The sequence below is a fragment of the Rhinichthys klamathensis genome, unplaced genomic scaffold, assembly GCF_029890125.1.
Source record: "Rhinichthys klamathensis goyatoka isolate OS25496 unplaced genomic scaffold, OSU_Roscu_1.1 h1tg000109l_1, whole genome shotgun sequence".
Classification (NCBI taxonomy): Eukaryota; Metazoa; Chordata; class Actinopteri; order Cypriniformes; family Leuciscidae; genus Rhinichthys; species Rhinichthys klamathensis.
The window spans coordinates 1,761,175-1,775,507 of record NW_026606647.1 but is presented as its reverse complement, the minus strand read 5'-3'; the positions used below and the strand labels follow the sequence as shown (position 1 = coordinate 1,775,507).

Here is a 14,333-nt window from a genome sequence, read left to right as displayed (position 1 = left end):
TTCTCTCTAAAGCACTGGGAATAAGATAATTGAAGTATATCTGAATCTTGACATCAATGGATTTTCTAAATAAATGGTTCTCAACTAATTTTGCTTCAGAACTTAGATGTTTCATTGGGCACCAAGTGCTAAACCTACACCATATCAAAATGTTTTTCATGTAAAAGTAAAACAAAAATAGAATTTTATTAATATTACTCCAAACTTAATAATACTGTATTTATTTATTTTATTTTTTGTTAGGTTGAAACTATGCCAAATGCTTTGTCTAATTTTTCTACCACTGACAGATGAATTTCCTCAAAGTTTGATTTTACGCACTACATTTGACATCAGCAACAAAATGGAATGCCAGTTTGTTGCATTTAGCTTTGTTGCAAACTGTTTTAGAGTCAAAACCCACCAGTTGAGAACTACTTTTCTAAATCACCATCCATTTAAGAGATATTTCGCTTCTTTAATTCCCAGTCCTGGTTTTAGAAATTTGACATTTTGGACACATTGAAAATGGATAAAGTATGAAATTTGGATAATGGTAATCATAGATTATCATTAGATCCATTGTCATTACTTTATCATGTTGTGTTGATGACATCATGGCCTTAGGAAGAGTTAGAATGAGCTTCTATCAGATATTAATGGTTCAGAGTGTAGTAAATTTCAGTACAGTGCCCCGCAACTCCATTAATAACCCACAAATTTAACAGACCAATAAATCATTGGCATAAAAGTGAACATTTCACACTCTAGACACCAAGATTAAAGAGTCAGACGAAATGATAAATAAGTAATGTCCTTCATGTCTGAAGTAGCATTTCGGTCAATAAATGAAAGATTTTTTTTCTCCTTCAGTGGAGAACTCAGCATTGCTGAGTTGGTCGGTATTTTACTTTATTTCTTTAGCTTTTTTTTTTCTTTTTCTTTTTTGGTTTTCTGTCTTATTCATTTCATCTTGTTCAGACAAAAGTTGATTATTATGTTAAAATCAGAAACACTATTGTGTGTCCTGATGTCCTCATTTCATCAAAGTGTTGCATATGTCTGAGAATCTGGTCTACTCTTTCTCTCATGTGTTGGCCTTAAATGAGAAGTCCTAATTAATAGTAATATACTGAGATAAATTAAAAATACAGTTTAAAGATTAAATGTATATAGCGTACAGTGGGGTCTAAACATCTGTGTCCACATTCAATATTTTGAATGAAAATCCGGAATTAAAGTTTTAGGCTTTAGGAAATGTTATGGCGTGAAATAAATAAGGTATAGTAATGATTTTGCATTTCTTCTGCAAGATTCTGAAATTTGTGAGTGACATTGACCAATTTTGTACAAATCTAAGGGTCAAATGTTTTTGCTCCATTGAAGATGCAAAAGATAAATAATAAGACATTTTATGTTGATTTTTTTTTTCATTTAAATGATTGTTGATAATATTTGTGAAGACGAAATACAATTTAAATCAGAAAAAGGAAAAATAGAACCCCTTGTTGTCTCAAGACTTTTGAACCCCAATTTAGTTGCAAGCTTTTTTGCCTCAAAGATTACAAATACCCGATTTACAGGAGCATTCTAGTGTCTCTGACATCAGTTAGGCATCTTTTCTTGAAGTGTTATGAGTGTCATCAACAGTGTTGTCATTTCTGCATGCTCAGTTAGGTATTTATGACTTTAGCTTCTTTAGACTGCATTGTAGTGCTCATGACATCACAGATTCATAGAATAAATATATTAATCAACAACTGTAATATTAACCATCCCTCTTCTCCCCACCATTCTGCTCCAGAGAATGTAGCTAACCTAGCTACGCCTGCTAAAAAACTGGAGCATGCCATCCGCCTAGCGGAGTTAGTCATTGAGGTTCTACATCAGAACCAGGACCACCACGCAGAGGTGAGTCTGGACTCGCTCTCTCTTTCCCTTACGTTCACTCTCTTTTTTTCTTTATCTAGTACAAAATAAGGTTGATTTAAAGTACCAGTGGCTCCTCTCTTATAACAAAAAAGGCAGCTGTGCAGTTTGCATTAGTGTAAATTAGTGAAGCAACAAGAGTTCACTCTCCCGTGAGATCCAGGTCTCTAAACCACTTTCCCTGGATCTATACTCTAAAGAAAGCCTCAGAATACAGATTGTTTCTGTGTTCTAAATGTTAGACAGATTCCTTTAGAATGCCTGTGAAAAAGAAAATCTAAAGAAAACTGAAGATGCATTATAAATAGTGAGCCAAGTACAGGTTGCAGCTGTAATTATAATAATTGGCCTGGTTCAACAGTTACTACTCTAAGAACAAATGCATTTTTGGCATTATTCCGAGATGCAATTTGAAGTATTAGGTAATCCATGGTCTTCCTGAGATTTATAGATTTACTGTATCTTTCTGAATATGCTTAACAGGCTGCGGTCACAAGTACAGGAGACCAGTCGGTACAGTATCATGTTTCTTTTTTTCTTAAGTTGTCATCACATAGTGTACCTTTTCCCTCAAGCATGTCGATTCACGCAGTTAAGGGCTTTTCTGTTATGTCTGGGTGGATGGGGCAAGACGATGCTTAAAGAACATGATGGAATTGACATAAAGTGTTTAGCTTTGGTCTCTTTGATTTCTGGGAAATGAAATACACCCCCCCCCCCCCCCCCACACACACACACACACAGACACACACACACGCACTGATCAAAATGCACAAATGAGCAAAATATTTAAGTTTAAGCACTTTATCTTCAAGACATTATGATAGAACCATCTGTAAATCATTCTGTTAACATGTGTGAAACTACAATGCTAGAACTTCGTTGCTGCCCAACTGGTGGCATCATACTATATAACTATTTGAAGGCCATTTCAACCTTAGAGTAAAAATATCCCCCAATTGTGACTTTAAATCTCACCATTGCGACTTTGCTTCTCATTATTGCGAGTTTATAACTCACAAATCTCGCAATTGTGACTTTTTGTCCAAAAGTTTTGGAAGAAAATTGTTTATAATCAACACTTTGCACATACATCACTCTCTACATGTTCATGTTTTTCCTCACCATTCACTCCATGGTGTTGTTGCAGGGAAAAGAGGTATGTGGCTAAATTGAATGCAATGAAAAAAGCCCCTTACTGGCTTGTGCATGAGCTATGAAGAGTTCCCTTCCCCTGTAATGTCCCATTCCTCACAACGTGAGGGAATGTATTGCCGCGTCCGACATGGGTTTGTCTTAATTCCTCAGCATTGTGCCTGTCAAGTCTCCCTTCAAACTTCTTGAAAGGCTTGCGTCCCCCATTGGCAAGGTCAATGCTCAATGATTCCTTTGCTTCCAGGGGAATATGCTTACATATTTACGCACCCGCAACACTATGTACCACCTTAACCTTTCCCAAAAAGACGTGTTCCCTTCTGCTAGTGTACTTGAACTAGAGGTCTTCTCAGGTCCTACCCAACCTGAATCAATTCTTTCCTGAACCCGACGTGCATAAATTAATAAAAAAGAAAAGAAAAACTCGCCGGAAACAGACCCTATAAAATTTGAGTCCGACCATACCTATTTTAGACAATTTTCCTCTGTTACCAGGCAGAAACGTCTACACGTGCCTGCAGCCCATCATGCCAGTGGCAAGTGGTTACTTTTTCTACCTGGCTTGACACAGGTTTTAATCAGAGACGACAAATATGAAACACCACAGCAGGTGTAGATTTAAAAGTATTACCATCTTCCGACCTTATTTGTAGATAAACATTAATTATCTGATTTATTTACGTTAGTTACATTGTTATATACAGTATATATAACACATATTGATATATATATATATATATATATTTGTTTTAAATAATATATTGATAAACGCATGAAATAAATAATGGAAAGTTGGCCATTTTTTAAACAAACGCAGGTCATCTTGGGTCCATTCTGAAAAAGCACATTTATTTCGGCTACTACTATCTGATGTGACCCATGTCCCAGGCACTCGTCAAAGTTTTGGACCCGAACCTGCTCTGGTCCCCTGTCGGAAGTCGTGTTATCTGATTGAAGTGGATCCCCGTGAAGACCTCTAACTTGGACTTAACAATCCCTCGAAATGACCAAATCAATGTCATAACATAGCCCTCTTCCCAGGACCACTCTTGCTGATTTTAATTTACAGTAAAGTTTTTGCATTCAATCAGTATGTTAATGTAACACCTATCCAGCGCTCCCAGATTAGCAAGAAGGGCCTTGGGGAAGGATTCATGGGTTGCTTGGATTTGGTGTCTCTTATCGCTCTTTACCACACTTTACTTGTCTGTCTGGTTAAGCTCAGCCATATGCATTGCCCTGCTACACTAGCAATTGCTATATTAAGTGCTAACATTATGAACCAAGTAGCTTTTTCAAGAGTTAAATATGAAGCATGCAGGTAAGTGCTATGGTAAGTCTGGTCTTAGAGCTTGCTATCCCTTTGTAGCAGAGCGGATTTGTGTGGGGGAAAAGTTTCAGGGCTCTTTGAAGCTGTGGGTTTAGAGGGGTAAAAAAGGAGGTAGCATGCAACCAAAGGGAATGATTAAGCCTCTGATCAGATCCCTGAATGGGTTTATCACTGGTCGGTTGTTTTAATTAGAAGAAAAGGGTTTTATGCCAAGACTGCAAGTAAGCTTGATTGATCTAAGAAACTCCTGCTCAATACCCCACTACAGGCCCAAAATTTATGGTCACTTTAAGAAATTAAAGAAGAAATATTCATCAAACCATATGCTTTGCCAAGTAAAGAAGCCTGCTGCTTGCAGTCTTTGGCGTATCAGGGACGGCAATGTTGCATGATCGCAAGACACATCCCCATCCCGACGGTAGGGATGCAGTGATGTGAACGGTTGAACTACATCTTCCATTTGGAGGGCAAAAGCATGCAGGAATTTCTACCTCACTTGCATGAGAACTACACGTACTCTGGCATCTTGACTCCACTAGGAATTGACCTGATATAGGAAAAATGGAATGACCTCAGGTCACAAATATACAAACATTTGCAACACAAGATTTAAGGTGTATCGTCATTTTTTAGATTTGAATGGTAGGCCCTCTTATTAACAGAGTTTTAGTTTAATTACTTTTATTTTGATTAACATGGTTACTTTAGAGGGCCTCATAATTCTTGAGATATGCAATTTTATATAGAAGATTCATATATTTCTTATGGTGAAATGTTTTTCACAATATTTAGACTTTGTTTTGAAAGCTATGTAGTAGAATTTTCTGTGTTGCAAATTTATAAATGGTTTAATGTAAGTCCAGTTTTAAAGTCCATAATGCTTAACTTTTTACCTTAAAGGGGTGGTTCAGAATTTTGGACATCGGGCCTCATTTCCAAGTTAGCCTTAGTGTTATCTGGTCTTATTTATCAGTGGAGACAGTTTTAAAAAAAATTCATCCAGTCGTTCTAGTTGCATAGTAAGCCGGTGCTAGGCTAGCGCGAGTCAACGGTAACTGCTAGCCTGCCATTTAAAAACAGTTTTACCCACTTCACATTACACCAAAAGCAAATAAATTATAACGCCAGACTATTGATGTAAATGTCTGTTAAGAGAATAATGTTAAAAATCAAAGTAATCTTGCATCTCAATGATCACAATACATTTACAGGAACTAGTTTCTCAGCAGTGGCGGAATTTTACTTTGCTCCAGTTAGTAGTACTGCGCCGAAAAGTAAACACAGAACAGAAGTGCACTACAGTCGGGACCATGGTCGGGACCATAGATATCATATAATAAAGGCTAGATGTCTCATCCGCGCTGCTGGCCAATGGAGGTCGACATCCGCACGTGGCGGCCATCTTGTCACAGGCAGCTCGCTCACTCGTAACATTGTGTTTTAATGGTGCATGTACTTTTAAATAACCATAACTTGCTCAATTTTCTACCGATTTTCAAACGCTTTGGTTTGTTATAAACGTCAGAGATGTAGTTATGACACTGCATACATATGAATAATTATAACATATATGTTCAAGCATTCAGAATTATAGCCATGTTAATAACGTTTGTAAGAAACCAAACCGTTTGTAAATCCGTCAAGATTTCAGCGAGATAAGAGGATTTGTGTTCATGCTGATCACTCACCTTACATCAGAGCCTGCCTGTGACAAGATGGCCGAACGGTGATGCCGGAAGTGACTCCGCCGTAAGACATCTAGCCTTTATTATATGATATCTATGGTCGTGACTACCTGTAGCTCTCTCTACCTCTCTCTCACTACCTCTCTCGGTTGCCTAGGTAACTTAATATCACTCCGCCGCTGCTGTAGACTGTGCTAATAATGCTGCGTTCCAGGCACGTAAATCACGACCTCAAACCACGACTCATGATTTTGTAGCGTTCCAGGCCAGTCACGCCAAACTACCTGAGCGCATAAGCATGATCAATGCTGTCAAGTTCAGGTTTACGTCACCTTAACATTTCCATGCGGCAATACACTTTCACGACATACTTATTGTTTCAGAAACATAACATTGTAATTCATAATCGTGTGTGTATTATTATCATTATTATTATATTATTGTTAATTTGACTGCAACGTTATATTGTCCTAAAGTGTATTCTCACCGTGTACCGCCTGCAGAAACACTGCATCCGTAGGGGCTGCCATTGTTGTTTTGTATGGTTTTGCGGGCTATGTGACGTCAGAGCTCGTAACTGGGAGTACATCGATCTAGTACGAGTTCACGGGTGGGAAGTCACGGGTTTGACTGCCGTTCCAGTGCACTTTCACGGGTATAAGGTTGGAAAAACACGGGTTACAGGTTGCCTGGAACGCGGCATAAATACAGGGAACAAAGTATAACAAATTGCAATGCGATGAAAGGGTAGTTTGTTTTCTAACATTATTCTCTCAACAGACATTTACATCGATAGTCTGGCGTTATTATAATTTATTTGCTTTTGGTGTACTGTGGAGTGGGTAAAACTGTTTTTAATGGCACTAAGGCTAACTTGGAAATGAGGCCCGATGTCCAAAATTCTGAACCACCCCTTTAACCCTTTAGCCTTGTAAACTGGTTACTTGAATGCCTTATCTATTTAATAAACATTATGACCTCAAACAATAAAGCAAAACATGAACCCCTCAGACCAAAACTCCTACTTCAACCTTATGGCTCAAATGAAGGGCCATTTACTTTACAAATAGATTTACAAAGTGAACGTGTGAAATATCATATGGTGGACCCTTAACCAGTTTACAATCTTTTTCTTGCCTAAGATTACGTTATATACTTGCAATTTCTAACTTTCTCCTTCTTTCTCCATTCTTTCTTCCTTTACTGGACTATCAAGGCCTTTGCATGGTGGTCAGACCTGATGGTGGAGCACGCTGAGAACTTCCTGTCGCTCTACGCTGTTGAAATGGATGCGGCTCTTGAGATCCAGTCTCCTGAGAGCTGGGACAGTTTCCCGCTCTTTCAACTTCTAAATGACTTCCTCCGTACTGACTGTAAGCACTTCTTCCATCACTTGGTTAAGAGTTCTGAAAGTAAAAGTGTTATAACTCTGGATAAAATAGCTATTATAATGTAAAAGTTGGGTATGTTGCTCTCAAAATTGTCACAACCTGGTATTTTTTCCTGTTTTTACAGATCACCTGTGTAATGGAAAGTTTCACAAACATCTGCAGGACCTGTACGCACCTCTTGTGGTGCGATATGTGGATCTTATGGAGTCCTCCATCGCTCAGTCCATTCACAGGGGTTTTGAGCGGGAGTCATGGGAGCCTGTAAAGTAAGACACCACTTTCTCAACAATGTGCGGTGACCGGGAGCCAGGGCCTTTTAGGACAAAACCATCACCGAAAAAATGTAAAAATCAAATATACATGAGATAGCAGGTGCAGGCATATCCTCATCCTTTGATGGATATTGTTCTCTGAAAAATCTATGCAGTTAATTGAATGAAACCCTTTAGTATCCAGTTAGATTTTCTCAGGTAAAATCTAAAACCAGTTTGTTTACGCCATTGGAACCATTATAATTGTTAACTAAGTAGAGTGACCTTAACCCTGCGTTACATGAGAAAGCTGCCAAACATCAGAGGAAGTTCACCAAGTCCACAATCTATCAGTCTTCAGTCAGTGTCTTGCCGGTTTCCATCTTTTTTTTTTGTGTGAACTAACCCTCATATTGTGCGCTTTAAACAAAATGCTTTTTATCTCCTAATCAATTGTTCTGTCATGCTTGATTTTGGTTTGCATGTTCATTTGAATAATTTTGAACCAGATCCCAACGAACAGATAACAATGTTTAGATGACCTGCTATCTTTAGAAAAGATACAACCTACTCAAATATTCCCAGCCTAACACAATACTCTTCTGTCAATTAAGTTGATGCCCCTTGAGAAATATGTCAGTATGGTTTTCTTCATTTGTTTGCTGTCTGTTTTTATGTGTAAAACCCGATCACCGTCCTCTAATCTTTCAAGCTGCTGTTTGTTCTTGCTGTGGAAAAATTCTGCTTTTACTTCCTTTTTATACAAGTGTGCTGTTTTGTCTATATTATTGACCACAAGTTTCTTTCTACTCAGGTCTTCTGTTTAAATGTGCCGTAGATTCTCTCCTTACATTTAATGACCAGTTTTATGTGTCTGCTCTTTATGTGTAAAGATGGTCTTTTCCATTTCTCAGTTTCTATTTTTTTTGTATTGTATGTCTTACATTGCATTATTTGCAGCATTCCACACTGCCACTGTTATGGATTTTTTTGTTTCTTTTTTTTGTCTGTTTCTGCAGGAGTTTAACAAGTAATCTGCCCAATGTGAATCTACCAAATGTGAACCTTCAAATTCCCAAAGTACCAAATCTTCCCGTGCCAGTAGCAGGACTATCTGTTAACCTTCCACAAATGCCTAGCTTTTCCACTCCGTCCTGGATGGCTGCTATTTATGACTCTGAGTGTGTATTCAATGCATTTACCTGAGATCTGATGCATTCAAAAGTCTTCTTGGCATTAAAATGTTTTGAGTGGCTTTAGTTAACTTATCTGCAGTTAAGCATTATTGCGTTGCAAGATATTTGCTACATTTGTCAATAGTTAAATAACATTCGGATTATGGCTATACAAGATAGCTACAAGTCAAGATGACTTGCCTCTAGAATCATTCTCATGTCAAGTAGCCTGCAAAGGGTTCCAGACAGGCTCATGTGATTTTGTTATTTGAAATGAGAACTGAAAAGCTCTTCATTTCCCTCAATGTGCATGCCATTGAGGTTAAACTGTGGTGTTGAGATCTGGATTGCAACCCAAACCTACAGTCAAGCCAATAGTTTTTTATTCAAATACAATTCTATACAATCCATATGATATATCAAGTAGTATAGATGGCTTTAAAGCTAAGACACACTGACTGACAATCATTAATTTTCGACTAAAACCATAAGTAAACAACTCATAATGGAATAAAGCTCTTTTTGATATCATGGGGTCTTTAAGTTTACTCATCCCTCTCATTTCTCCTCTCAGTATTCAGTTATTTGGAAAAAGTTCTGAGATTTTTCATTCCCTATTTCTGACCAATGCCATTGTAGTCAATATTTAGCTACTGTTTTGTTCTCTTTAGCAAGTGATTTCTAAAAGTGGGACATTAGGCTTCGTTGATTACTTATTCAGAAGTACTGGTAGAATCATGTCAATGGTAAGAAAAAATGTTCCTTGAGAATAGCGAGGCAGAGAGGTGTTCTAAAACAGTAAGAGACATTGGGTTTTTTTTATGTGGAAGGTACCAGTGGGTGTGGGTTGGTAGAACTCCCTGCCTGGTCGTAGCTCTGTCACTGCGTTGGTAGCTGATGCTCTGAAGTAGAGGTTACTTCAGTGTAGCTGGCATCCAAGGCAGTAGAAACTAACACCCAAAGAGTTTAAACATCAGAGTGGGCTTCTTTTTCAACAAATACACTAGAACGCCATCACATTTACAGTTGATCACTGAATCATACTTTAAAATTTCAAGCTCAGTTCATACTCTACATTTCTTGAACCTAACCAATTCCAAGATAGCAGCATGATTCACTCTAATGTTTTTACTCTAACCTGGCCCTTACGACACATCTGTCTACTCAGGATGGCAGCGTCCTCAGAGTCGACTGCATGGTGTGTTTTGATCTTGGGACCTCCTATAGTCTTGGTGGGCATGGGTGGTGAGAGAGAGCCTTTACCTACTTTAATTATTTGTTCGCCCAAAAGTTAAAAAATCATTTACTCACTCTATGTCATTCCAAATCTGACTTTAATTTCCTTCTGTGAAGCACAGAATGTAATACAATGAAACTCAATATTTTGGACCCCATTGACTTTCAATATATAGACAAAAATATTCTTCAAAATATCATCTTTTGTGTTCCAAGGAATACATTAATTTGGAATGACACGAGGGAATTTCCATTTTGAGGTTAAACTCTTTAAGAATTATATTGTGTATATATTGAGACGTCTTTAACATTAACTCCAAGGAGGATTGATTCTCCTACAAGGTAACCAACATGTCATTAAGAGCATTGGCTTCATCTTAAAGCACCATCTTGCTTAACGTCTGTTAGTTTGCAACTATACCTTTGCAAGCCTTCTCTCACCATGACATTCCCAGACCCCTGTCCTTTAGAGCAAGTTGACAGAGCAAACTATGCATGAATTTAGGCCAGTCCTACAAGGTTTAATAACCACGCAAAAATGCAAGTTTATTGATGTGTTTTGTAAACACACCAATCTTTTATTTTGCCATGCACTGATTGTGCAATCACATTCCCTATAAAGTACTCATTCCATTTCTGAGGGTCAAACTTTAGGACTGCCAGTTGGTGTATGGCTAAAATAAAGCGATCTTAGATACTCTGCATCTTGTTTAATACCTGAATATCTTGAGCTCTTGACATCTAATATCTTACTATACCTGGCAGTAATGGCTCGGGAACATCAGAAGATTTGTTCTGGAAGTTGGATGCCCTACAGACCTTCATCAGGGACCTACATTGGCCGGAAGAAGAGTTTGCCAAACACCTGGATAACCGTATGAAGCTCATGTCTAGTGACATGATTGAGACAAGCGTTAAACGGTAAAATAGTGTCTCGTAACTAAACAGACTCAAAATGATTGATGGTACACATGAAGATTTGAAACGTCTGTTAAAAATGAATGACATTTAATGCAAGATGACTCATCTATTTCACACACTTTGCTGGTCAACAGCACCAAGGGAGCGTTTGAATCGAAGCTGACCAAAAGCAGCCGTTCCACAGACTTTCGCATCCCACTGTCCTTATGCACCATGTTCAATGTGATGGTGGACGCCAAGGATCAGTCTGCAAAACTGTGTGCCATGGAAATGGGCCAGGAGGTAAATGGCAGAACTTTTTCTGATTGTTGTGATTGACAAAAGCTTGATCTATGTTGGTACTTTCACATATCACATCATCCTCAGGAATGCCAGAAACTTGATGCAGTTGTTTATGAGAGTACTTTCATAGAATTGGAAGTGTGTCTTTTCCAAAAGAGTTTTGTATAATATATATTTAAAAAAAAAGAAACTGTGAGTGAAATCATATTATATACATATTTTGGTCTCCATTAATTACAATTTTCATGTTTGGTCAACCTCATTAGTTAGTATTTATTTTGCAAGGCTGCATGTTTCAATGTGTAAACCAGTATATTTAGTGACATACAAGCATGAATTTGGTCATAGGCACCTGCATCTTTATGATAAATCTGAATTTAAGCAAACAGCTGTGCAGTGAACACTGGCCACAGCTGTCTTTATATATGCACTGTATACGCTTGTCTGAGTATTTAAACCTGTCTTCACCTTTTAGAAACAGTACCACTCTCAAATCGACGAGCTTATTGAAGAGAGTGTAAAAGAGATGATTTCTCTTTTGGTGGCAAAGGTACGTTTTTGAGAAAATGGCTGACATTACTGGATTGTTATAAGTCTAGTTGAATTGTTTGGTCAATGAGTTATTGGTTTTGTGCCACCTGAACAGTTTGTGGTCATTCTGGAGAGCGTACTTGCCAAGATCTCCAGGTATGATGAGGGAACCCTCTTCTCCTCCTTCCTCTCCTTCACAGTAAGAATCTCTTTTATATTCCAGTACAATTCTTGGACAAGTAATTGTTGTTTATCTATTTCTGTATTTCAATATGACAGTGGTACTGAGCTTTACTGTATATACTGAAAATGTCTTTAGGTGTTAAACTTATTTAAGAGGAGCACAAAATTCTTATTGTACCTTGAAGGAACTTTTTATTCATTTCAGGTGAAAGCCGCATCAAAATATGTGGAAGTCCCTGTGAGTATTAAAAATTCAACATACTGTACACTCACTGATATTTCTCCTTTTTTTCAAATCCATTTTATGCAAAACTAACTTTTTCTCTTTTCTTCCCCCTTCTACAGAAACCAGGGATGGACGTTGCGGATGGCTATGTGACCTTTGTCCGTCACTCTCAGGACATTCTGAGAGATAAGGTCAATGAGGAGGTGTATATAGAGAGATTATTTGATGTAAGTAAGATGCCGTAGCCGCCTAACAAAGGAGGGCCCATCCAAAATGTGGCAAAACAATGGGGCATATGAGGGATAAGTCACATTTTGAGTGCCGAGCCTGGACACCTAACATCCAGACACATAAGGCCAATCATGACCTGAAGCTTTCAGTCAGCTCCCTAATGTCTCATTGCTGTGACTTCCTGTTCCAGCTCTCTGTGCTCTGGTGTTTCATTAGCCAAAATGCATTGGACCTTTGTGCTCTGGTGTTGTCTTAGCTAACGTTCGTTGGACTTTATGCTCACAGCAGTTTCTTGTTTAAGAGGCAAAGTGTCACCAAGTGGATTATTTATAAGACAGTGCTCTCAAAAGTGTGAAATGTATTTAAAACCAAAAATGTGACATTACACACTATTTTTTACATTTATTTTTTAATACTAGCAACATCGCTGACACAAAAACAGCTTAGAGAAATAAGACGGCATATTCATATTCATTTATTTTTTGGATATACAATTTTTTTATTAGTAAAAATATGTAATATAATGATAATTGTACTTATACGGCAATAAGGGATTTTCAAACCAAAGCAATTCAAGCTTATAATATTGTTTCATGTTTTTTGCAACTCCAAAAAAAACAATTCCTAATTGCGTTAACTTTATTTGGCGAGTTTTCTCAGCAAATTTTAATATGCAGCTAAATCAATGCCCTAATTTTAAATATAAACTGTCGAAGGGTATAAGAGAGCACTGTTCAATTTAGAAAAATAATCCTTTGTGATTTTGTGAACATGTGTCTTCGTTACACAATGGCATACATGTGTGTTTATATATTTTAATAAGAAATGTAACAGATGTGTGGACCAGTGGTTGTTTTGGATAAGTGAGTGTGTGTGAGGGGTTTGTCAGCGTTTTTATTATTATTATTATTTCGTTTTCTGTTTTTGTTTCCAGTATAAATGTGCATCTGAACATTTAGTTGTGTATCATACCATATTCTAATGAGATGTGTGTATCAGAATATTGTGGGGAAAAAAGTGTGTATGTGTGTGTGTGCGTGTCTGTTTGACTGTTAGGAAGAGTATTGCGTAACGTTTTGCAGCTTTACTTGCTTGTGTTTGAAGCATTTGTGACACACATCTTATGCATGCCTGTTGGATCTGCCTTTTTATTTAAAATTTAGTGCTTGTTATGTGCATTGTTTTTTTCTTCTCCACACTAAGTTTGCAATAATGCAGCTAACATCCAACCTCAAAGACCCACAATGAATCTGGCATGTTTTTGCTCTATACTTTCAGTCTGGCCCTGTTAAAACGTCTTCTTAAGAATTCTGCCCAACTAGTCATCATCAGTGAAAGGCTTAGAGGCATGAAATCATAAGCAATTATTAAAATAGTAAAATCTAGAATGGTAGCTGCCATGTAGTAACAATTGATACTGTACATTTTAAAGGCAAGAACAGAATAGAAGATATAAAGGTAATGATTCCCTGAGTCATTCCAGTTCGAATTCTTGCTTGGACATTTGCGTTAAAACAGACTGAAACTGTGGAACTTCGTAAGGTTCAGTGTGGTCTTATGAGGTCAGTTGTCAAAAGGCATATTCAGCTGAGGGCTGTACGTCAAAAACAATTACCAGGATTGATTAGTCACTGTTAATTGCTAATTCAACTATCAAACTTACTTTTTTTTTTTTTAAACCACTCTCACCCAAAGGGTTCGATTTTAAAGCGTATGTCAACATAATTTGTAATACATAGTGAAAATAAATTTTACAGATTGTTTTACAAGAAAATACTATTTTAAGTCTATCTACTTCAAAATGACATGTTTAATTCAGTGTGTTACT

The 14,333-nt window shown here is 37.5% G+C and overlaps 1 protein-coding gene across 17 annotated transcripts in view; it reads left to right on the top strand.

The window, feature by feature from the left end:
• cadpsb (Ca2+-dependent activator protein for secretion b) overlaps nucleotides 1-14,333 on the top strand; it is a 100,234-nt gene that overhangs the window by 81,824 nt on the left and 4,077 nt on the right. For 7 of the 17 annotated variants that reach the window (XM_056253763.1, XM_056253771.1, XM_056253765.1 and 4 more), the window contains 11 exons: nucleotides 1,784-1,890; nucleotides 2,392-2,421; nucleotides 7,295-7,451; nucleotides 7,594-7,735; nucleotides 8,740-8,901; nucleotides 10,897-11,052; nucleotides 11,187-11,334; nucleotides 11,810-11,884; nucleotides 11,981-12,064; nucleotides 12,254-12,286; nucleotides 12,394-12,501. In XM_056253763.1, coding sequence (XP_056109738.1) covers nucleotides 1,784-1,890; nucleotides 2,392-2,421; nucleotides 7,295-7,451; nucleotides 7,594-7,735; nucleotides 8,740-8,901; nucleotides 10,897-11,052; nucleotides 11,187-11,334; nucleotides 11,810-11,884; nucleotides 11,981-12,064; nucleotides 12,254-12,286; nucleotides 12,394-12,501 — 1,202 coding nt within the window. The remainder of the gene's footprint in view (nucleotides 1-1,783; nucleotides 1,891-2,391; nucleotides 2,422-7,294; nucleotides 7,452-7,593; nucleotides 7,736-8,739; nucleotides 8,902-10,896; nucleotides 11,053-11,186; nucleotides 11,335-11,809; nucleotides 11,885-11,980; nucleotides 12,065-12,253; nucleotides 12,287-12,393; nucleotides 12,502-14,333) is intronic. The other 10 variants (XM_056253775.1, XM_056253778.1, XM_056253779.1 and 7 more) reach the window with 3 other exon arrangements.